This window comes from Aristolochia californica, unplaced genomic scaffold (genome assembly GCF_029961685.1).
Source record: "Aristolochia californica isolate CCGP_79_NKW_82.1479 unplaced genomic scaffold, dmAriCali1.0.hap1 SCAF_5, whole genome shotgun sequence".
NCBI classification, from domain to species: Eukaryota; Viridiplantae; Streptophyta; class Magnoliopsida; order Piperales; family Aristolochiaceae; genus Aristolochia; species Aristolochia californica.
The window spans coordinates 41,834,097-41,856,158 of NW_027182214.1; the positions used below are offsets into that span (position 1 = coordinate 41,834,097).

The 22,062-nt window shown below is 38.7% G+C and overlaps 5 protein-coding genes across 6 annotated transcripts; 2 read left to right on the forward strand and 3 right to left on the reverse strand.

Moving 5' to 3' along the window:
* The first annotated feature begins 4,540 nt into the window (after positions 1–4,540).
* On the forward strand, positions 4,541–5,759 carry LOC137965587 (histone H2A). Its single transcript, XM_068811857.1, has 2 exons — positions 4,541–4,829; positions 5,340–5,759. The coding sequence occupies exons 1-2, from the start codon at positions 4,620–4,622 to the stop codon at positions 5,598–5,600; spliced, it is 471 nt and encodes a 156-aa protein (XP_068667958.1). The 5' UTR covers positions 4,541–4,619; the 3' UTR covers positions 5,601–5,759.
* Positions 5,760–5,858: 99 nt separating this feature from the next.
* On the forward strand, positions 5,859–7,012 carry LOC137965588 (glycine-rich RNA-binding protein 4, mitochondrial-like). The gene is made up of 4 exons (XM_068811858.1): positions 5,859–6,255; positions 6,395–6,463; positions 6,550–6,656; positions 6,742–7,012. The coding sequence occupies exons 1-4, from the start codon at positions 6,084–6,086 to the stop codon at positions 6,787–6,789; spliced, it is 396 nt and encodes a 131-aa protein (XP_068667959.1). The 5' UTR covers positions 5,859–6,083; the 3' UTR covers positions 6,790–7,012.
* LOC137965589 (small RNA-binding protein 11, chloroplastic-like) lies at positions 7,000–9,921 on the reverse strand. 2 transcript variants are annotated; one of them, XM_068811859.1, is made up of 5 exons: positions 9,833–9,921; positions 9,171–9,239; positions 8,795–8,901; positions 7,366–7,430; positions 7,000–7,216 (listed from the first exon to the last, which is right to left on the reverse strand). In XM_068811859.1, the coding sequence occupies exons 1-5, from the start codon at positions 9,918–9,920 to the stop codon at positions 7,201–7,203; spliced, it is 345 nt and encodes a 114-aa protein (XP_068667960.1). In that variant the 5' UTR covers position 9,921; the 3' UTR covers positions 7,000–7,200. The 2 variants fall into 2 exon arrangements, with proteins under 2 accessions (XP_068667960.1, XP_068667961.1); XM_068811860.1 differs by lacking the exons at positions 7,000–7,216; positions 7,366–7,430 and adding an exon at positions 8,073–8,577.
* Positions 9,922–10,813: 892 nt separating this feature from the next.
* LOC137966604 (transcription factor bHLH110-like) lies at positions 10,814–13,688 on the reverse strand. The gene is made up of 11 exons (XM_068813282.1): positions 13,600–13,688; positions 13,208–13,287; positions 13,004–13,089; positions 12,836–12,893; positions 12,588–12,700; positions 12,407–12,489; positions 12,130–12,297; positions 11,973–12,047; positions 11,762–11,827; positions 11,276–11,323; positions 10,814–11,181 (listed from the first exon to the last, which is right to left on the reverse strand). The coding sequence occupies exons 3-11, from the start codon at positions 13,050–13,052 to the stop codon at positions 11,035–11,037; spliced, it is 807 nt and encodes a 268-aa protein (XP_068669383.1). The 5' UTR covers positions 13,053–13,089; positions 13,208–13,287; positions 13,600–13,688; the 3' UTR covers positions 10,814–11,034.
* Positions 13,689–20,986: 7,298 nt separating this feature from the next.
* On the reverse strand, positions 20,987–21,822 carry LOC137966519 (uncharacterized). The gene has a single exon (XM_068813165.1). The coding sequence runs from the start codon at positions 21,754–21,756 to the stop codon at positions 21,163–21,165; it is 594 nt and encodes a 197-aa protein (XP_068669266.1). The 5' UTR covers positions 21,757–21,822; the 3' UTR covers positions 20,987–21,162.
* Positions 21,823–22,062: the final 240 nt, after the last annotated feature.

Genomic DNA, 22,062 nt, shown 5'->3' on the forward strand with positions numbered 1-22,062 from the left:
TGTTTGGTTGAAAGATATTTTAGGGTTGTTCAAAAAATGTGTTTTTTAGGGTGAGCTCTTTGCTTCTCTTTTGTATGGACCATTTAGGGAGTCCTTGGTTGATTGAACCTAGAAATTTATGTTCAAACTCTTTGAACTGCAAGACAAACTTAATGTACATCATTAATAACTTAAGTATTTGTTATGACCAAATTATTTAATTGGGGATTTTGAAGCCAACAATTTTCCTTTCTTTTTATGATGATACATATTCATAAGCATATAAAAATGCAAACACAAATTAGTGCACGAGTATTTTTACAACCTTAAATTTGTTATCTGTTTTCAATCTACGACACCCCTTAGTTTAATGCAAAGCTAAAGATTGTTTGTTTACCCTTCTTTAACCTGCTATGTGCCGACTCAAAATTTTTACATGCCTCTTGATATTTCTCCCCCTTTTGTTATCTTTAAAAAAAATATTATATAATGGGGACTATATGTATACTATCTTTATAGATATGTTCCCTCTATCATCATGCAATGCTTTCCCTTTAGCAATTGCAATTTATTCCCCCTTTTATGGAATGTACATTTTGTTAGGTACATCTACTCTCCCTTTCTCTTCTTTTACACTCCCCCATATGTTCAACCATGTAATCATCCATAGGTAGTCTCAAATAAAATTACAATCAAAGCACAACCCTCTTTTGAGAGCTCTTGAGACTACATAAGCAATCACTACTAGTCAATCATAGTTGGATATAATAATTTTAGCTCAAGTCTAGGTTCACATATTAAGATTTTCAAGTCTTGACCTAGAACTAAGTGTTCTATGAAGATCTATCTTAAATTCAACCATGTTTGATCAATTTCTTCCTAAAATTTATAAGAGATTGAATGCTTAATTTTTATGTACATTCATTTATAAGCAAGTTTGAAATTTTGAGTTTAAAAAGAAATAAAAAACTAAGATTGAGTGAGTGGGAAAGACAAGCAGCCAGGTAAAATAATGCAGAGAAAAGAGTATATGTATTGGAAGCAAGTGCCAAGTCTAAACACACTAGAGAGGCATCCAAGAGAAGTGGTGGCTTTGAACTGAGCCGGCTCACGAGAGGCTCGAGTTCGGCTCGATTTGATTCGGTATCTCTCGAGCTCAAGAACCGAAATTGGCTCATTTGAGTTAATGATAGATGTCATATTCTGACATGAGAACTAAGTTAATTATAATAGAATAACCTTTATAATTATGTTATAGGTGGTTATTTATCGGTTTTCAAATGAAATGAGCATTTATTGAATTTGGCATTAATCACTGTCGATATTGCATATTTTTCTCTCCTGAATTATATTTCATTGTTTTTAAGGTTTATTTCTTCCTGAAATGCTTTTTATAGATTCAATTATGGAATTTCAGGAGAATTTGGGTAGAGAAGAAGATATTTACCAAAATGCCCTTAGTGAAATGGAGGTAATTTTTAGGGCAAATCGTTTTAAAATAAGAAAAATCGTATTTAAAGCAAAAGGGGAGCGTCGAACGAAGGAGGAGAGCGTGAACAGAAAACAGAGTATCGACCAAAACAAAGGAGCACCGTCGACCGAAACAGGGGAAGACCCGAGAGGAGTTTCCCACCGTCGGTCGCCGCGCCACCATCGTCCACCGCCATCCACCGCCGTCCAGCAACCGAGAACATACCCGAGGAGAGCTCGAGAGAGTCTCCGTCGAGGTGAGTTCGACAGTTGTCGCTCGCCAGCCCGAGAAGTGATCCGAGAGGGCTTCTCCGGTGGCAACTTCGCTTTCCGACCATCCTCCGACGTCGGTTACGTATTTCCGACCATTCCCGGAGCGATTTCGACTCCGACCGAGACTCGAGAGAGCCGGTTGGAGAACTTCATCTCTGTTTTGTTCTTCGCCGGACGTAACCTCCGTCCATCGGCTTCTATTCGTCGTCACCGGCGTCGTCTCTACCTCCGGCCACTCACTATTGCTACCCGACGCCACCAATTTCGGGAAATTGCAGCACCTGTGAGAATGAGTTGCTGCCCGAGCGAGAGGAAGGAGAAGGGGAGTAATTCGTCATTTTTGAATTTCATCTTTTATATAGTTTGAACTTAGGTTTTGAATGTTTATTGAATCTGATTTGATAATTAATGTTTTTTGAATATTTGTTTTCCGGATATTTGATTAAATTAACTAATTAGGGTAGGATTATAACTGAGGTTGGATTTTGGTATTTTAATCCGATTTCTATCTTTCACTCTATGCGCCTGAGAGGGGATAAACGCAATGATTGAGAAATCGGATCCGTGGTTACGTGGCGCTCGAGAGAGGCACGAATCACCGTAAAATTCAGAGTTGACGTTTCCTATTGTGCAAGTAGTTAACCAGATGATTGCTTGATAATTTAGGATATAATTAGTTTTTAGTTCATATTAATTCATCCTATTTGGTTAGGCTAGTTGACTGAATAATACACAAAATTCAATCCTCCCTGTGGATATGACCCTCGCTTCCCGCTAAATTACATGAACGATTCGTACGTTTGCGAGGTATTCAAGCCGATGTAAACAAATTTTGCATCAGTTAACAAGCCGAGCTCGCGGGAGGACGCCGAGCCCTTCTCGTCTGCCGCTATGGCCGCCACTGTCGCCGTCGACAGCTCCTCGCCGACTGCTGTATCCCCTTCCTTCCAATTTCTTCGCTTCCTCTGTTTCTGTCGCCGCCGCTTCCGTTGCCGACGACAGGTCCTCGCCAACGCCGCGTCTTCACTCTGCATCGTCTCGGTGGAAAACCAGAGTGAGAGTCGACGATAGAGAAATAATTTTGTTCCTCGACCAAAGTTGGGAGACATAATTTTTCTCCCCTCCCTCCAAACGATTTCGCACTGTGAGATCTAACGAACAATTTCGCACGTGTGAGATCTAAACCGACGATTTCGCATGTGTGAGATCATAAACAAGTAAAATAAAAAACTCTTTTGTCCCTTCCTCATCGCTCTTAAAAAAAAAAATTACATTTTAGTAGAAATACGTTTCTAGAGATTATTAGTGGTTTTTTCAATAAATATTGAAAAGACATTTTAGTAGAAATATAGGGACCATTAATGCCTCATGTTTTTTGGAAATATTTTTCTAATTAGAATTTGTTATTAAAAAATCATATAATTTTATAAGTAATGTTTTTTGCCAAGATGGGCTAGAAAATCGTATAGAAAAATTTTGAATAAGTATTTGACAGTTGATGCTATAATACTTTTAGCATAAGGCAATTTTCATAGCAATTTTGTGTTTGACATTTTATTTGATTAAAAATTTGTCGATAAGTATAGTATTATATTAGATTGATTATTAATTTTTATTTATTTCCTTAAAAGTGGCAATGTCCATTTAATTTTTCTAAGAAAATTTTAAAATATTTTTAGTAATTTTCTTGTAAGTCTCTAATAGTAATAGGATTTTATTTAAAGGTTTTTTTGAAAATGTGTATCATAGGAAAAATATTTCTAGTTTTTCCTAGAATATAAATTTTAAATCAGGGCACCAAGGAGGCCATAGTAAATTTACGGCCAGATTCAAAAATTATAAAATACGCTTGGCAACATTTGGGGTAAAAAAGATTAATATTGGTGGGTTTTAATCCATTATTGAGATTCAATCCCGAACCTCCTCTATCATTTTTTTTAAATATATGCATAATTTTATAGATAATTTATTTGACATATATTTTATGTAGAGTATTAAATGTATGTTAACCTCGAACTCGGTTAGAGCTCGAGCTCAAACTTGAACTCGGTTAAAATTATTCTGCTCGAGCTCGATTACAATTTTATAGTTTGTAAATTTATAATAGATTTATAGTTTTTATTTGGGTGGTTGTAAATTGAAAGTGATATTTCATTTAATTTTGTTGTGTTTGATTATTATATGGAGTTTATTCATAATGTTATGTAGTGTATGGAGTGTTTAAACTATTTTATGGAGTGTATAAACAATTTCATGGAATATTTATGCAGGTATTATGTATATAGATTATGCCCAATTTTAAGTAGAGGTCATGCCGAATTTTATATAGGTATTATATACATAGAGTATGCTCAATTTTAAGTAGAGGTTATGTCCAATCTTATACATGTATTATATATATAGGTTATGCCTAATTTTATGTAAAATGTATGTATAATTTTATATACAATTTATTTGATTTATATTTTTTGAAGAGTTTTAAATGTATGTTGAAGCTCGAACTTGGTTCGAACTCAGTTAAAATTTTTGGACTCGAGTTCGATAACAATTTTAGGCTTAAAACAAGACTCAACTTGAAGCAGGTTCGGGCTCAGCTAGGCTTGATGCCACCATATAAATGGTTTTCTAGGCGGGCCATTTTTTTTGGGTTAAAACGAGCCCGTCCATCTCTCGCTCCCCATTGGTCAATCTCTCATCACGAGGATCGCTATGAAATCCCATAAAAAACCGAAAGTAGAAAGCAATCCAACGGTTCCCGCCCCTACAATCCACAGCGCGGTAGAGCCGCTGCCGCGTATAAAATCGCCTGCAAGCTGAACATCCCGAAACAGTCGCTTTGTGCTATTCTTTTGATTTCTGCGAGAGTAACAGAGAGAGTGAGTGAGAGAGAGACGAAAATGGAGGGAGGAGGAAAGGTGAAGAAGGGAGCAGGAGGGAGAAAGGGTGGTGGGCCCAAGAAGAAGCCAGTGTCAAGATCGGTGAAGGCCGGACTTCAATTTCCGGTAGGTAGGATTGGCCGGTACTTGAAGAAAGGAAGGTATTCGCAGCGTGTCGGAACGGGCGCTCCTGTGTATCTTGCTGCTGTTCTCGAGTATCTGGCTGCTGAGGTATATTATCTACTTATCATACTGTTAAATCTCTTTTTTTCTTGTAGGTAAAATTTTACTCGTTGGATATTTTCTTTAATCGGTATGGGTAATTCGTGCTTAGCTTGAGGTTTATGGTACGAGGGAGGCATCTTGATTTATGTTTTATTTTGGTAGCATTTATGATTTTAATCTACATCTTCTCTTTTCTCCCTGGTAAATTTCCTTGTTCTAATTAGGGTTAGCTAATGTTTCTTTGATTCGGAAATATTTTCTCTCTTTGATATTTTCATCCCTAAACATTCTTCATTGGTAAATACTACTTTTTTGGAGTTGAGAATGTTAGGATTGCTATTGCTTTGATAAGCAATCTTTCTTCTGGTTTGAAATTCTTCATTGCAAGAGGATGTTTGAAAGATTTTCGATATTTTATTTCTTTTCCTTTATCTGCTGCATTTGCTTGAATTTAATATTCTTCGTATTCCTCCTCGTCTGTCACTTGTTACAATATGTTCGTCGCACTTTTTCCAGGTGCTGGAGTTGGCTGGAAATGCTGCTAGAGATAATAAAAAGAACCGAATCATCCCCAGGCATGTTCTTCTCGCTGTCAGGAATGACGAGGAGCTTGGGAAGCTTTTATCGGGTGTTACTATTGCTCACGGAGGTGTTCTTCCAAACATCAACCCGGTTCTCCTACCCAAAAAATCCGAGAAGGCAGCCGCAACCAAGGAGCCTAAATCTCCCACCAAGTCTCCCTCTAAGGCCACGAAATCTGTCAAGAGGGCAGCCTGATTTGCGCATCAGGCACTCTGTTCTCCCTGTATGTAATCGTGGATCTTTACTTTATGTAGCAAAGGAAGAAATGATGTTTGTAACTGGTTCCCCCGCACAAAAGAATTGTACTTTCCTAGGATGTTCATTGTTAATGACATTTGCCCCTTTTCTCTTTCAGTTTCTGACTATTCAATTAAGTCTAACCGATGTGCGTTATTGTTCTTTCTCCTGGCATGTTCCGAGTCGTTTTGAGTTTGCAAGGAGAGTTCTAATCCAGTTTGATTTCATTTTTGTACAAGTGGGTTTAATGCAACATATGAAAGCAATGTGAGTAGATGAAGGCAGTCAAATTCGTCGTCGTGAATGAACTCATTTTGAGGAATTTTTACTGTTTGAAGGCCTGTAATTGAGTGATTAAAAGGCAAACAAGAAAGGGAAAGCATCTGATTTTGGGTTTAATGCTTGAAAGCAGTTCACCGGACCGGGATTTAGGGTTTCGTAATGTATAAATTTGATTCAGTGATCATCGTCTCGGGAAAGTGCACGGGCGGCTCCTCACTCTGTTCTTCACTCTCAGAGATGCACCTTTCCAGAGTCGGTAGTCTCTCCAACTATGTACTGCGCGGCAAAAGATTTTTCTCTCATCAGCCTTGCAGCAAACTGTTCGTCGGAGGTGAATCTTCCCTGTCCTCTCCGTTTTCTCATATTCTGGCCTATTTCACAGTTAAATTTCTGTTAGAGTGGGTCTTCGCCAACCACGGACGAGTTTTTTCCGAATTGCTCAGAAACTGATCAGGATGGCAATCTAACAGGTCTTTCATATGATACCAATGAAGTTGTACTGAAGGAGGCTTTTGAGAATTACGGGAAAGTGCTTCATGGTATTTCAGTAGAATTCAAAACACTTGTCTCTCTTTTAAATGATATCGAAAGATACTGAAGAAACTGGGTTTGCTTCATTTGGCAGTCAATGTTGTATGTGATCGTAACACCTCAAAGTCGAAAGGTTATGGGTTTGTGAAATTCGCCACGGAAGCTGAAGCTGCGACTGCACTTCAGAAAATGGATGGTCAGGTACGCTTGGATTTAATTTAAGAGTTTCTGGAAAAATTTCTGACTGGTTTTCGATTCTGAATGTTGATTTTTATGTTATGGGCAGCTTCTGGATGGTTGGAATCTTCGTGTTAGTTATGCGAACAAGGATTGATGAGGATAATCCATAACTTGTCATTTGTGGGAGAAAGGATCTTATACCTACTGCTTCAGATATAAGAAAAGTTTGTCACAGAAGCGTGTTATTTTGCTCTAATTGATGTTGCTGGAAGTGTAACTTATCTTCTACCTTTGAGCTTGTTTGACCTGTACACCATGATTTTGATTGCTAGAGTTCATGAGAACATAGAGTTACTGTGAAATAATAAAAATTAAGGCGGTAATCAATACATCCAGCCAACAAAAATTTTCAGTCAGCTTTTTCCGAACAGAACCAAAGTAATCCTTCATCTTCATTACTTAAACATATTCACAACATCTTCAAATGTCTTCCTAGCTCTTACAAGAGTGTCAGTTAAATATCTTTAGCCTACCATAGTTCTGGATCCAAATTCAGAAAGGTATCTTACTCTCCTTTATCCCTGTTCCAAAACAAAAACGGGACAGGTAAGAGTTTACTGCATAAATCACTGTTTTCAAGGAGGACAAATGAGAATTAATGAGTAAATCATGTCAACTTGTCCAGGAAATGTAAAGTACAACAAAATAGCAAAAGTGTGAAGCACATTACAATGTTGTCTCCTCTTCTGGTATAGGATTTGCGACTTCTACAAAAATTAATCTTCCACGAAAGAACTGCATTTGCAAGAGGGAGATTAGACAGTCCAAGGTAGTACAATCGCATCTCTCGGGTTATAATTTCATAAATGTGATAGAACACTGGAACTTATCATCCATAATATTTCTTCTTAGCAGGAGTAGATATAAGCTGGAATTTATCTGTCCAAAATATGACCTACTTTTTTCCAAACGAACGAGAATCAGTGATTGTGAAACTCATGAATCAGGAAAAACAACCTTAAAAAGCAGCTAGTGCAACCTAAATTTTCTGGTCGCATTAGTTGTTTTCTTCCCACAAAAAAAGTTAGTGGAACCAAAAAGTTTTTTCTCTTTTTAAAATTTTTTTTCCTCTCTATCTTTAGGATCTTACCACTGGTCTCTCACACCAGAAGCTAACATGGCATCAACAAGAAAGCAAATAATGCAATCCATTTAAAGGATACATAAATGGAACAGAAAACAAATAAATGAAAAGATTAGATATGCGGCCAAATAAAGTGTACAAGGAAAAGTTGGATAAAGTTCACAAAAGTAGACCAGAAAGAGATCGCACGAAGCATGATAACTTGTACCTGGGAAAGGGTAGATCCCAAGGGTAAAAAAGAAAACATCTGAAAATAAACTTATATGATCAAAATACAAGCGAAAATTGTTCAAAACTGGATGTAGTGATTCTGCACCACAGGAATTTTTATTCACAAAAGATAACATAACCTCTTACAATCATGTCATTGGTGCAAGGATTATAAGTTCAACAAGTAGAGTCATTGATTGACCTTCCATTGCCCGAATATGAAAGCAATAAACCAGTTTTCCTTTTTCTTTCTGACTGTTGATCACAGTTCCACATTACACATCACTTCCCCCCTGTGAGACTTGAACCCAAGTTCTCTTTCTATAACCCCATTCTCCCCGTGCAGCCATTCAGGGAAAAATCCAATCCACACTAAAGCAGAATCACATTAACCCAAATTCTACTTGTATCCCCTTAATATCTTTAGATGTAAATCCTATAATGTGTACAAACCGCTACAAGTATTATTTATTTGCAATATACAACATGATACCAAATATAACTTCCCAACCATATCTTTTCTTCATCAGGTCAATCTTCTTGTTCACTCAAATCACAATGGTACCAAGCTTGAGAACTACACATTTCCTGAAAGCAATCCTCTCGCAGTTTCTATAAGTGAATTCTAGAATAATGACCTTAGAGGTGAAATCAAGTGCTACAAAGTAATTAGAAGAGTGGAACCTAGCAGCGTAATAGAAAACAATAAAAATCACTTTTTTTCTCCTCATAGCATAAAAAATTTTACAAGGTAAATGCATAATTGCTATTTAACATTTAATAACAGTCAGGAAAACAAACATACTCTGTTATTCATTGCTTTCAAGGCTTTCTGAGCATCGATTTCTGACTCAAATGTCACAAAACCAAATCCTTTATGCCGTTTGGCTTTGAAATCCTGAACTAGTCTGGCTGTAAATAACCCAAAAAAAAAAGAATCATACATAAGTGGCAACATGTTTAACAGAGTGCTGCTAACTGACAAAAACCAAACATGTGCGGCAAAAAAAATAATTATATGATTGAAGGCAGTTATTTTAAGAGAAATACAGAACTTGCAGTCTAAAGATAAGAAGTAGGTTGCTAGAAAATTATACACAAAATATATAGGCAGAATGACCTATCTTAGAATACCTTCAATGACACAAAATATATAGGCAGAATGACCTATCTTAGAATACCTTCAATGACCTTGCCAAATGGTGAGAATGCCTTTCCTAATTCCTCCTCAGTAGTATAAAATGATAATCCTACGCCACAAAAGTAAAAGGTTAATGAAAGTGAGAAAAAGTCTCACTGCGACATTCTCCAGAAGAGTTCAAACCATCCACCTACTCTTATAAAGAGGAACTTACTAGAACGGATAAACTCATCAATACTGACAGGGAAAACAGTAAGCAACGATACTAGCAGTGCTAAGCGAGGAAAGACAATTGCTTCTCACTGTGACAATTTTAATACAGAGAGCTTCTCTAACTTGAACAGCATGTTGTTTCTCATAACCACAGAAGACCTATTAATTCTTTTCATAATCTCGACAGATACACATGGCGGCGTCCGTAGTTGCAGAGGCACTTGAAAGTTGAAACGAAAACAGGAAAATTAAAGGTCTATTTCCCCAAAAAAGATTTCATAACACAACCAGGAACAAGATGAACCGAAACATCAACTATTAAAAAATCCAATAAAAAACTAATAATAAAACCTGCTTACACTTAGCCAAGACGATCGACATCTGGCTCCACACCTCTCCGCAGTTAATTTTAATTGAAGGAAAAATAAAAAAAAAAGAGCTCTACAGTTCAACACAGAAATAAATAGTAAACGGATTGGCAAGACCTACTTGAGACGAAGAGCTGAGAGCTGAAACTTCGCGAAAATAATAACTGCGAACAGTTTCTCGCCGCTTTCCTCCCAAAGAGGCTGCCCATCCCTTACTGGTGTCGTAGCAAGCTTCGTTGACCAGTCCGACCTAGTGGATCGACACCCCCAGAGATCACGTGAAGAACACGTGACAATAACGATGTGTCCCTCCGTGATTCGCTGGCTAAGTTCGCAAAGAACCATGATCCAAAGAAAAGACGAAAATGATCATGAAAGAAAGTGAAATAAAAGAGGCGGTAGCAGGGCATTTATGTAAAGCAATAAACACGCAGAGAATGACGAAACAACCCTCTTATCATCAAATTATTCTGTGGCGCGATATTTATTTATCATTTTCAAAACATCGATCGGCCGAATCAACAGAGAGGCAATGAACAGAAGCCACAGTAGCGGAGATGAGAATTTCCGAAACAGAGTTTTCATAAACTATGACAAATTTGACAATTTACAGAGCAGAATTGGACTCCAAGAACGTAGAGAAGAAAGGAACAATCGGAATCACTTGTACAACATCTACTCCCTCGGCAACAAACCATTAATTTCCTTCAAGAACTCGTAAATTTGGTAACAGCCTTGGTCCCTTCCGACACAGCGTGCTTCGCCACTTCTCCGGGTAAAACCAATCTCACATACCCCTCTTCGGGAAGGCGCTTCTCGGCCTTGAGCTCTTTCTCCGCAGGGGCTCTCTGATACAGCGGTCTTTTTCTCGGCCTTGGGTGCCATGGGATACGGGGAATTTAGCGGAGAATAGGTTGTTCGGGGAAGAGGGGAGAGGAATACGACGACGATGATGGAGGGAGGAGGAGCGTAAGTTTTATTTTATAGATAGAAGGAAACGAAAGTAAATGGCAAAGACGTGGAATGGCATTTGGCAGTTCGATTGCGGAGGCAAAATTGAGGAGAGTGATGGCGGGATGATGGCAGAACAAGGTCGAGTGAGTAGGAGATTCGGTTTCCCGCTTTTTAATATGCCCACTGAATGGGCTCTTTTGGCCATAATTACAGTTGACGCCCTGCTTCAATCAGCTAATCGTGGCCGTCCGGCTAAATCTTATTGAGACCAATATGATTAGATTTACAATTGCAGTATCGTAGCAATCTGGGAAGAACTAGTGCAGCTCGTCTTAGCGTTCTTTCTTTCTGGGTAACTCGTATCACGATTCAGAATCGAGATACATTTCTCCCAGACGGGCATTGGTTGATGCCGCCGGCTTCTTTGGCAAGATTCAGAATGGATGAAACTGGAACCAGACAAAGCCCTCTGCTCCGTAGGACGAATCTATCTTCCCCTCCGACGACGACGATCCCCTACAAATGAAAAAGCGGAAACTAGTTACTTAAAACGGATTCCTCATACAAAATCATCTATATGCATCAAAACGGAACATATGTTGCAATTTACCTGTGAAGAACGGGAAGGTCTGAACCTGAAGTATGGGTTACTCAAAACCTGCAGATGATGAGCAATAGCATAAGTTAGTTCATTTTCAGGCTTCAATGGGGGCTATATACGTCAATATTACCCAACTAGATGAGAGCAGTAAGTCTCACATGTCCTTGTTCTTTCGATCTTCTTAATTGAGAACGATAGATTTTTTTATTATGATATCCCACTATTGAGAAGATTCAAACAAAATTTGACATGAAATAGTCTCAGTAGTCAATAACCGTGAACGATATTATATTGCATTGAAGAATCCAAGCTTTTAATCAGTCTTTAATGGCTTTTCTATAAGAGGAAAGTTTCTGGTAAGAGGGTACCGTAGTAGATAAGAGTTGAGCCTCAAGTCAAAGCAATGCCACTTGTTCACTTACCTTCTCTGTAAAAGTTTTTTTTGATGTTTTGAAGTGAAAGAGAGGTGAGAGCATTCCATTTATAGAGAACTACCTGAATCTGTTCTTGAAGAAGCTTGATGTAAATGGTGGCCTCTTGAAGAACTGAAGCAGTGTCAGTCTGCAAAGAATTCAAACCTTCAGTTCTCGAATCCCAAAACAGATAATCTCTTGAAGAACACGTGGAGATCAGCTGGTCCCGGTTCAAGTTTTGTTTCTAAAGATTGGGCGGAACAAACTGACGAACTGTATCGCATTTGTCTGACCTTTTCGAATGGAGAAACCAACTGCTGAAGAGCAGTAACTCTGTCCCCGAGCTTGTGATTCCGTCTCAATGGCGCCTGTAAGTAAACAGGAAGCATCGAGCATCAGAAATGGGGATTTCGAGACCCATTTACAGAATCGCTTATTAGCTTTACGTACTTTCATGGGTTGGATGGGTGTTGAGGATGATTCCTCCGTTGGTCGTTGAATATGCTCCTCTATGGAAGCGGCCTTCCTTTTCTTACATGCAGTCATCGTCGTCATCTCTTCGTTTGTCGAATCGCTTGTAATTGTTCGTTTTCCGGTGCTTTCCATGGCCTTAAGACGCTGAGAATCGAGAAATCGATGAGAGAAAATCGGAACAGGAACAGAAAGTAAGATGTTTATCAGATAAAGCATTAATGTTTTCTTGTTTCTTTAATGGAGAGAAGATTACGTCATCGCTAGCAGAAACTCTGGGAATAAGTCTTGAATGGACAGTGTTCTCGTACATGGAACTTGTCTTCAACCCATCTCCTTCTACAAAGAATTTTATAACCACTTCAGAGTAAGGAAAAATGAAATATAATTCAAAATATGAAGCGCAAAATCTTTCCTTCTTCTTCTTCGTTTTGAACCTGGTAGAAAAACAAGCCCTTCAGTAGTGTTAACGGTGGGGAGAGAACAGAAGCTTCCGAGTTGGAGATGGCTGGAGACCTGAGAATCAAGGAAAAATCCGCTGCCGTAGGTACTGCACGGATGAGAAGAAACAGACCAAAGTGAGCTTCTTTATACACACTTTACGTTTTTCATGTTTTCGCAGTTACAGATTGAAACGAAACTTTTCGGAATAAAATTTTCATCAGTCCGAAATTCAATAACATACGATCTCTCCTGCAGGTTGGGTGGAACGTTAGAAATCGCCATCTGAGCTTCGTCATTTCCTGCAAGATAATCAATTAAACCATTTCAGTCAAACCAACAGCGAAGGTATTAACTAAATTCTGCCGCTTAAACTTGAAATGAGTGGATAATCAGTGAGCAAAACGCCAACCTGAGTTGCAAAAAGACGATGAAAATGGAGTAAAAAATGAGTTTTTCATCCGTGGAACCTGAAACTCCTGCCACAAATCAGAAGCACTGCAGAGATTTCGATCAGGAGATGTTCGCAAAATTGACGGGAAATCCATTTCCGAGTTGAAGATATATAGCATGCTAGAAAAAAACGAAGATGTCATCAGAAGCTAATAAGGCCTACACAGGGAGAAACTCATCGTCTTCTTCATTATGTATCGTCGAAGAAGATACTGCTTGTATGGAGTGGATGGTACTGCTTCTCTTTGTTAACCATACAATGGAAAACAAATAACAATAACAAGAAAGAAGATCAAAGTTAGATTTTGTTTAAACAGAAAGGTTCAGAAAACGACTTCCTCATTTGGAGAGAGATTCAGGAGAACATATTCGAAGGAAATGAATTGAATTTCGCAGGATAAAAGCTAATAAGGATCTACCTAATAAGGAAGAAAAAAGTGTCATTTCCATTCAAAAGCTAACAAGGATTACTGGTTCAGTATCTCTAATCTCCTCTTTCGAAACTGCCTTTGCAAAGCTAGCAGAAAAACCCAAGTTACCTCGACATTATTTTACCTGAAAACTCGATAATGCTCTGTTATTCCAGCGTCCAAACGGGTTCCCAAACGTAAAGAAAGGAAAAACGAACGGGAGCTCGACCTTGTCCCTCCTCCTCCTCGCCAGAGACCAAGCAACAAAAAAGAGTACGAAAATCTCCTGAAGCGTCGTCTGTATAAAACTGACTGAAATAGTAAAATGTCCGGAAGAAGCAAGCTCTGAAAATCAAGGCTTGTAGGATTCCCAACTCTGGGGTGATTCAACGGCTCTTTTTCCTTATGGGGAAACTTTGTGGTTGCCCGCCATTGAATGTGAAGCTAAAATGGAGATCAATGAGATGGACAAGGACTACGAAAGCTTTATATAGCGGAAGAGCGGCTTTTCTTGGAAGCCTTCGGTTTGATTTCCCTTTCAAACTCTCTCTCTCTCTGTTTCGATCCCTCTGAGGTTATCAAAGCTCTTTGACCTGCAGAAGGGTTAAAAAAATGGCGGTTCTGCTTCTTCCCTTCGTCTTCTCCACCGGTTTTTTCTTGCGTTGTGTTGCATCCAGTCTTCCCTTCTTTCCCTGTCGTCTCTCTCACGTTGACTCCTGGATTACAGTTTCGTCCATAATTACTATTTCAGTTGATTAAACGCTGCTCAACAAGGCCGGCATCCAGCTTAATTGACCTCATAATCTGGATTACAAGACTAAATTACGGTTTCAACCCGTGATCTGAGTAGTGTTTTTCATGCAAAGATGTTAAACCAGACCCAAGAAGCTGTTTTTCTCCATTAATTAAGTTCAAAATCTGGTTTATGGTTTAAGCTGGACTAAATACTAAAACAATTGACCAGAGTTTGACAAACCGAGGTCAAAAGCAGCTTAGCTCTTGTCTCTAACACGAAAACAGAAGAAACAAAAAGCTTACTTAAATGAGTTAGCGACAGAGGATTAACAAGTGTACTAATCTGATACTAAACACACTAATTATGCATTAAACAATGCTTATCAGATATCTCACGTTAAGAAGCCTCTTTGTTGGATACTTTTTCCTGCATAATTTTGGTAAAGCAAGAGATTACTCAACTACTCAAGTTCTTAATTGGGGTGATTAAGTTCAGTCCGTTTGATTCAGCATACGGTTTTGTACCGTCCCATTGTTCATCCAACCATCTTGACCTGCGTTTTGGTCGGTCTAGTTGAGTGTCGTGAGGGACTACTTCTATGTGCACAAAGGGGGGGGGGGTTAGTCAACTTGAAGTTCGAAATGATTTTTAACCGCATGATGCCCTTCAACAATTGAAGTCGTTAGTGGAGCGCAAATGATATTTCATCTGGATGCAGGGGATGAAGCAGTCCTTCATCTCCACCGTTTAAAATCCTTCATCTAAAAAAAAGCCATATTTGATTTTCTTTGAGATGAAGGACGCGCGACGCTTTTTTTTCCCCTCTCCCTCCTCGTACCTCCCTCTCTCACGTGTCCTCATTTTCCTTTTTTTCTTCCTCTCTACCACACTCCCTCTCTTGTCTCCCTGTGCCCCTGACGTCGTTGCTGCCTCTCTTCCCTCGGATTCTCGTCTCCGGCCTTTGTCTCTCGGTTTTCTCTCGGACTCGCCCTCTCTCTCGCACCCCCTCTCTTGTCTCCGTGCCTCCCTCTCTTCTCCCGGATTCGCTCTCCATTTTTCTCTCTCGCTTCTCTCTCTCTCTCTTATCCCTCTCGACCTCCCTTTCTTCTCTCTCTTCTCCCTCTCTTCTCCCTTTCGACATCTCACTCCCTTCTCCCTCTCGATATTCTCTTTTCCCCCAAAATACCTTCTGATTTCTTGCGATTTCCCCTATTTCGGTTTTAATTTTCTTCGATTTTGACATTTGGGCTTCAATTTCTTAATTTCTAATTCGATTAGGCATCAATTTCACCGTTCGGCTTTAGTTTTCCCTAAATTTCAGAAGGTATGACTAAACCCTAATTTTTTTCATTAAATTAGTGTTTTATTTGATTTAATTTTATTGTCAGTGCCTAATTGGGGGTTATTTGTGCATAATTGTTGGATTTAGGGTTACGATTTAGGGTCTAAATTCTTGATTTGTGTTAGGGATTATTTTTAGGGTTTGGTACTCGATATTTAAGGGTCATGCAATTAGGGTTTAGGGTTTATGGTTAAGGATTTAGGGTATTTTAGGGATTAGGGTTTTTAAGGTTTTGGGGGTTTTGTGTTTTTAAGCTCTAGGGTTTTTAGGGTTTAGGGTCTAGAGTTTAGTAGGTGATAGGGTTTAGGGTTTTTAAGGTTTTGGGGTTTTGTGTTTTTAAGCTCTAGGGTTTTTTGGGTTTAAGGTTTAGGGCTTCTAAGGTTTAGGGGGTCTAGGGTTTACGGTATTATGTTATGGAATTAGTGTTTAAGGTTTAAAGTTTAGTAGGTGATAGGGTTTGACTTTAGCGTTTGATGGTTTATGGTTTAGGTTTTATTATGGGTTTTTTAGTCCAATTCAAACAAGGTTGAGTCGCCTACATGGGCGTCCATTAGCCAACGAAACCTGACCCCCATCACTAACAAGGTACAATTCATAGTGACTGCAAAGTTATATGGGACTCTACTAGGGGTGTTCGGTGAATTTGGACTTGATGTGTGTGTTTTCTCATTGTGTAGTGCATATGCAGTAGTGAAAATAGTTTAATTAATTTTGAAATATTTGAGAATGTTGTTGAAAATTTTTGAAGTGCTATGAAATGTTTTTCCCATGTGGTGAGCAAATTCGGGTGTTTTTCATGCAAAGATGTTAAACCAGACCCGAGAAACTGTTTTTCTCCATTAATTAAGTTCAAAATCTGGTTTATGGCTTAAGCTGGACTAAATACTAAAACAATTGACCACAGTTTGACAAACCGAGGTCAAAAGCAGCTTAGCTCTTGTCTCTAACACGAAAACAGAAGAAACAAAAAGCTTACTTAAATGAGTTAGCGACAGAGGATTAACAAGTGTACTAATCTGATACTAAACACACTAATTATGCATTAAACAATGCTTATCAGATATCTCACGTTAAGAAGCCTCTTTACTGGATACTTTTTCCTGCATAATTTTGGTAAAGCAAGAGATTACTCAACTACTCAAGTTCTTAATTGGGGTGATTAAGTGCAGTCCGTTTGATTCAGCATACGGTTTTGTACCGTCCCATTGTTCATCCAACCATCTTGACCTGCGTTTTGGTCGGTCTAGTTGAGTGTCGTGAGGGACTACTTCTATGTGCACATGGGGGATTAGTCAACTTGAAGTTCGAGATGATCTTCAACCGCATGATGCCCTTTAACAATTGAAGTCGTTAGTGGAGCGCAAATGACATTTCATCTGGATGCAGGGGATGAAGCGGTCCTTCATCTCCACGGTTTAAAATCCTTCATCTCAAAGAAAGCCATATTTGATCTTCTTTGAGATGAAGGATGCGCGATGCTTTCTTTTCCCCTCTCTCTCCTCGTACCCCCCTCTCTCACGTGTCCTCATTTTCCTTTTTTTCTTCCTCTCTCCCACACTCCCTCTCTTGTCTCCCTGTGCCCCCGACGTCGCTGTTGCCTCTCTTCCCTCGGATTCTCGTCTCCGGCCTCCGTCTCTGCTCCCTCTCATCTCTGGCCTTCGTCTCTCGGTTTTCTCTCGGACTCGCCCTCTCTCTCGCACCCCCTCTCTCGTCTCCGTGCCTCCCTCTCTTCTCTCGGACTCGCTCTCCATTTTTCTCTCTCTCTCTTATCCCTCTCGACCTCCCTTTCTTTTCTCTCTTCTCCTTCTCTTCTCCCTTTCGACATCTCACTCCCTTCTCCCTCTCGATATTCTCTTTTCCCCCAATATACCTTCCGATTTCTTGCGATTTCCCCTATTTCGGTTTCAATTTTCTTCGATTTTGACATTTGGGCTTCAATTTCTTAATTTCTACTTCGATTAGGCATCGATTTCACCCTTCAGCTTTTATTTTCCCCAAATTTCAGAAGGTATGACTAAACCCTAATTTTTTTCATTAAATTAGTGTTTTATTTGATTTAATTTTATTGTCAGTACCTAATTGGGGGTTATTTGTGCATAATTGTTGGATTTAGGGTCTAAATTCTTGATTTGTGTTAGGGATTATTTTTAGGGTTTGGTACTCGGTATTTAAGGGTCATGTAATTAGGGTTTAGGGTTTATGGTTAAGGATTTAGGGTATTTTAGGGATTAGGGTTTTTAAGGTTTTGGGGGTTTTGTGTTTTTAAGCTCTAGGGTTTTTAGGGTTAGGGTCTTGAATTAGGGTGTAGGGTTTAGTTTAGGGCTTTTAAGGTATTGAGTTCTAGAATTAGTATTTAGGGTTTAGAATTTAGTAGGTGATAGGTTTTAGGATTTTTAAGGTTTTGGGGTTTTGTGTTTTTAAGCTCTAGGGATTTTTGGGTTTAGGGTATTATGTTATGGAATTAGTGTTTAGGGTTTAGAGTTTAATAGGTGATAGGGTTTGACTTTAGGGTTTGATGGTTTATGGTTTAGGTTTTATTAGGGGGTTTTTAGTCCAATTCAAACAAGACTGAGTCGCCTACACGGGCGTCCATTAGCCAACGAAACCTGACCCCCATCACTGACGAGGTACAATTCGTAGTGACTGCAAAGTTATATAGGGCTCTACCAGGGGTGTTTGGTGAATTTGGACTTGATGTGTGTGTTTTCTCATTGTTTAGTGCATATGCAGTAGTGAAAATAGTTTAATTAATTTTGAAATGTTTGAGAATGTTGTTGAAATGTTTTAAAGTGCTATGAAATATTTTTTCCATGTGGTGAAGAAATTCGGGTGTTATACATATCCACCACATGGTATTCTATTTTTTATGGTTTGTGTTTTTAAGCTCTAGGGTTTTTTGGGTTTACGGTCTGGAATTAGGGCATAGGGTTTAGGGTTTAGGGCTTTTAAGGTATTAAGTTTAGGGTTTAGAGTTTAGTAGGTGATAGGGTTTAGGGCTTGATGGTTTAAGGTTTTTAAGGTTTTGAGGGGTTTTGTGTTTTATTTACTCTATTGTATTAGTGATTTAATAGTGATAATTAAAATATTATTAACTCAAACACTTGGTTTAATTAACTTATTTTTATAATTAATAAAATCAATTGTCTTAAATTTCAAAGATGAAGATGAAGATGAACTTGTCCACACTAACACCCTATTTCAAAGATTTCGAAGATGAACTTGTCCACACTAACACCCATTTCGAAGATGAAGATCAAGTAGATGAATGAGATGAAGATGAAGATCAAATTTTCGTTTTGTTGACTAACCCCCCCTATACGTGAGATTTCATTAGTGTCTTTGTTCTACAACATCATAAGAACTTCATTAAGAATTAAACTCAACCCTTTAATAATGTAATGGGTAGCTCAGAAATGTTTTTCATGTTTCAATACAGGACTTCAGCCATCTTTGCTATTTTCCTTGCAGGAACTTTTTTCATATTATATGTAAAAAAAATAACATATGGAGGCTTAGGTTCCCAAATTTTTTATATAGAAGAATTAGAACAAAACAACAATAACAGACAGCAGCAGTATACTCAGAACTGTTAGCACACAAATAATAATTCTTCAACAAGTATAGACACCAACAGTGAGAATTGTAAGGAAATAACAAAAGATTTGTCCAACAAATATGAAACAGAATGGAGAAAAGAAAAGAAAAAGTATGTTCCTTATCCATTACAAAAGAAACTTTACCTGCTCCATGATGATGAAAGTAACAATCAATTTTACCTCAGAAAGTCAGTTCAGCCGCTCTTTCCAAATACTACAGCTTCTCATCTGTCAAGACAGATCCCTATGCATTATCCAACAAGAGAAAAAATACAAGATCTTCAAGGGCATGCCACTCTATACGTATGTTCTATTAATTCCCCCTATAAGGAGAAAATTATCAGTAGAGCACTGGTTAGTCCATTAATAAGTAAGGATGGTTGTCTTAACACCAACAGTTGGGCACGCACAGCCACAGTTGGCTGTGTTAAAAAAGATCATGGTCTTTCTTATATCTACTTCCAGCTGAAAAGACACATGGTCATCGAGAATTATAATATCAGACAGATCTTTTGGCCAACAAAGTGATGACTCATCTCATCTGTTGTCCAAGGTTGTGCTCTCTGACCCGCTCCCTATCTTCTCCACACTCCAGATTACTGGCTTTCCCCTTTATCTCATGAATTAAGCCATTCCTCAAAATGTGGAAAAGAAATCATCCACCAGCTTCTTTTATAGTTGATTATTGACTTCTTCAATCTAAAGAAAAAAATAGCATTCCAATAAAAAATAAGCAGTTTCTACTCTGCCATTGCATCTCCTACAAGTAGGCAAACTGCATGCTTGTGCCTTTTTAAATGAGAAACAGAAGAAACCATGTTGGCAGCAAAAGCAGGCAATCCAGAGCCAAACAACAAGTTCTGCTGAAATGAGAGTATAGCAAAGGAAATACAACAAAATCAAATCACATTTCAAAAATATTAGAGCAGTAAAGGGTTTAAAACACAGCAGAACTGCTTCAGTGAACAGTTCTAGTACATGTCCCATGCATTTCATAGATGCCATCCATATACTTCAAGAGTTCATGTCCTGTTTCCCCTAAAATACAGTGAATATCGCATTATTTAGAAAATAGCCAGCTCTATAAAAATGAGGTTCAGCTAAAATAGGTTCTCCCCAGCAGCACCCACACATTTAGTCCCATTCGAGTATGTGTTCAATGAAAAAGAATTTAATGACTGCCATAAGGATGGCCTTACCCACTTCACAGTGACACATTGATAAAGACAAGATCCCTCACAGTAATAATCAACGTCCCAGAGGGTGCAAATAAAATAATCTAATGAATGTTTCACAACATGCAGAATGATAGAACAAAGATGAACTGTGAAATAATGTAAGACTAAATAGACAAAACACATTTACAAGTCCTATAACTTAACTAAACCACACACTCAGCTTCATTTGTAAAGCCTCTCCTGGTCTTTTATCAAATTTTCTGAAGCAACGACCATCTTCCATCATTGGTTATTGATTAGTCTTCATACAGAAACAATCAGCACAACATCCACAACTGTTGACATCCAGAATGCCAATTCCACCAAAATCAAATAAATTTCGACGATGATAAAAATGATCACCACCCTTGATCTCAATAAGCAGCAAATCAGCGATAAACATCAACAGAGATTCCAGTGAGAAGAAAGACTTTTGTCTAACAACCTAAAGTTCTGAACACTCTCCAGGTTCTGTACAACAATTCTATCAAGAAGCAAAGATTGGCGTCAGAACTAGAAAAGTTTGCAACTAGTGTAGAAGAAAATTATCAAAACTCTTTTCAGCCCAACACAACAAATCATCAGGGCAAACTCACATTTCGGATAATCGGTACAACATTTTAGCACAAATAATCCATTCATGAAAGAAAAGCATTATCACATTTACTTCACAGTAAATTTTTATTGTGAAACAGCTTTCCAATGTGTGACCGTCATCTTCACCACGAAAACAACATCTCTCGCAAAACCAAATTTCAGCAGAAGCCCAACATGGTTATCCTCACTATTAGCGAAAAATTACAAGAAAAACACGAAATTAGCGAGTTGACCCCATGTTCACATTCCGCTGCAGAATACGACCATTGGTTAAACCCCCGTTTCCAATAAGCTCTCTCAGTCCCAGAGTCCCACCTTTACTCTCTTTGTCTTCGTCTTCATTGTCCTTTTCTTCATCTTTATTGCCCATCTCCTCAACCGCAGAGCCAGACTTCCTCTCCACCCTCTCGAAGTAGTTCCCGTAAATGTACTCGGGAGTATAACCGTTTTCTTCATCAAACAGCATTATGTGCCCGTGCCACTCCCATACCCTGTAACCGGATGCCGCCTCTTCGTGACAACCAACACATATATGATGGTCGCCAATCGAAACAGCTTGACCTGAATTTGCTTTAAGAGTATCCGTCTTGCCAGAGGCAATTATACGACGGATTTCCCTCTCAAGCTTGGCCTCCTCCTTCGCGAGGCTGGATTGTTCCGTGTTGTCGTCGCTTGAGAGGGAGTGTTCTTCGTCAAGGAGGTCGTCTAGGGTTTGTGAAAGGAAGGAGTTTGAGTCGAGATACGGAGGGCGGAGCTGCAATCTACCTAGACTCTGGAGAAGTAGACTATCGAAATCGTTGTTGAAGGAGCTCATCGTTGTACAGTTTTCCGAATCTTTCTTCCTCCGCTTTGCTTCTGTGAGAGACTCGCCAGGAAAAGACGGGGATGAGCGCGAGCATATATACCGCGAACTCGCGAAGGGGTTTGGAAGGGTTTTGGTGTGAATCTGAGATTTTTTTTGCCGTTCATGGCGTCGCAGAGTGGGGCCAGATGAATCCAACCGTCAGATTTAACAAACTTTTTCAAAATTTAAAAACTTTTTTGAATTTAAAAAAAATACCATAATTGTAATTTTAAATGCCCGGTTTTGGTCTCTTGATTCTTGATACGTAACACGCGT

Bases quoted from the DNA above. Each gene is read 5' to 3' on its own strand.
- LOC137965587 (XM_068811857.1), top strand. From the start codon at position 4,620: ATGGAGGGAGGAGGAAAGGTGAAGAAGGGAGCAGGAGGGAGAAAGGGT. The intron at 4,830-5,339 runs GTATATTATCTA...CACTTTTTCCAG, and splicing joins TCGAGTATCTGGCTGCTGAG to GTGCTGGAGTTGGCTGGAAA.
- LOC137965588 (XM_068811858.1), top strand. From the start codon at position 6,084: ATGTATAAATTTGATTCAGTGATCATCGTCTCGGGAAAGTGCACGGGC. The intron at 6,256-6,394 runs GTGAATCTTCCC...GCAATCTAACAG, and splicing joins CAGCAAACTGTTCGTCGGAG to GTCTTTCATATGATACCAAT. The intron at 6,464-6,549 runs GTATTTCAGTAG...TTCATTTGGCAG, and splicing joins TTACGGGAAAGTGCTTCATG to TCAATGTTGTATGTGATCGT.
- LOC137965589 (XM_068811859.1), bottom strand. From the start codon at position 9,920: ATGGGCAGCCTCTTTGGGAGGAAAGCGGCGAGAAACTGTTCGCAGTTA. The intron at 9,240-9,832 runs GTAGGTCTTGCC...TTTGTGGCGTAG, and splicing joins CTCTCAGCTCTTCGTCTCAA to GATTATCATTTTATACTACT. The intron at 7,431-8,794 runs GTATGTTTGTTT...TTGCAAATGCAG, and splicing joins TGAAAGCAATGAATAACAGA to TTCTTTCGTGGAAGATTAAT.
- LOC137966604 (XM_068813282.1), bottom strand. From the start codon at position 13,052: ATGAAAAACTCATTTTTTACTCCATTTTCATCGTCTTTTTGCAACTCA. The intron at 12,298-12,406 runs GTAATCTTCTCT...CTCGATTCTCAG, and splicing joins GAGTTTCTGCTAGCGATGAC to CGTCTTAAGGCCATGGAAAG. The intron at 12,048-12,129 runs GTACGTAAAGCT...GTTTACTTACAG, and splicing joins CACCCATCCAACCCATGAAA to GCGCCATTGAGACGGAATCA.
- LOC137966519 (XM_068813165.1), bottom strand. From the start codon at position 21,756: ATGAGCTCCTTCAACAACGATTTCGATAGTCTACTTCTCCAGAGTCTA.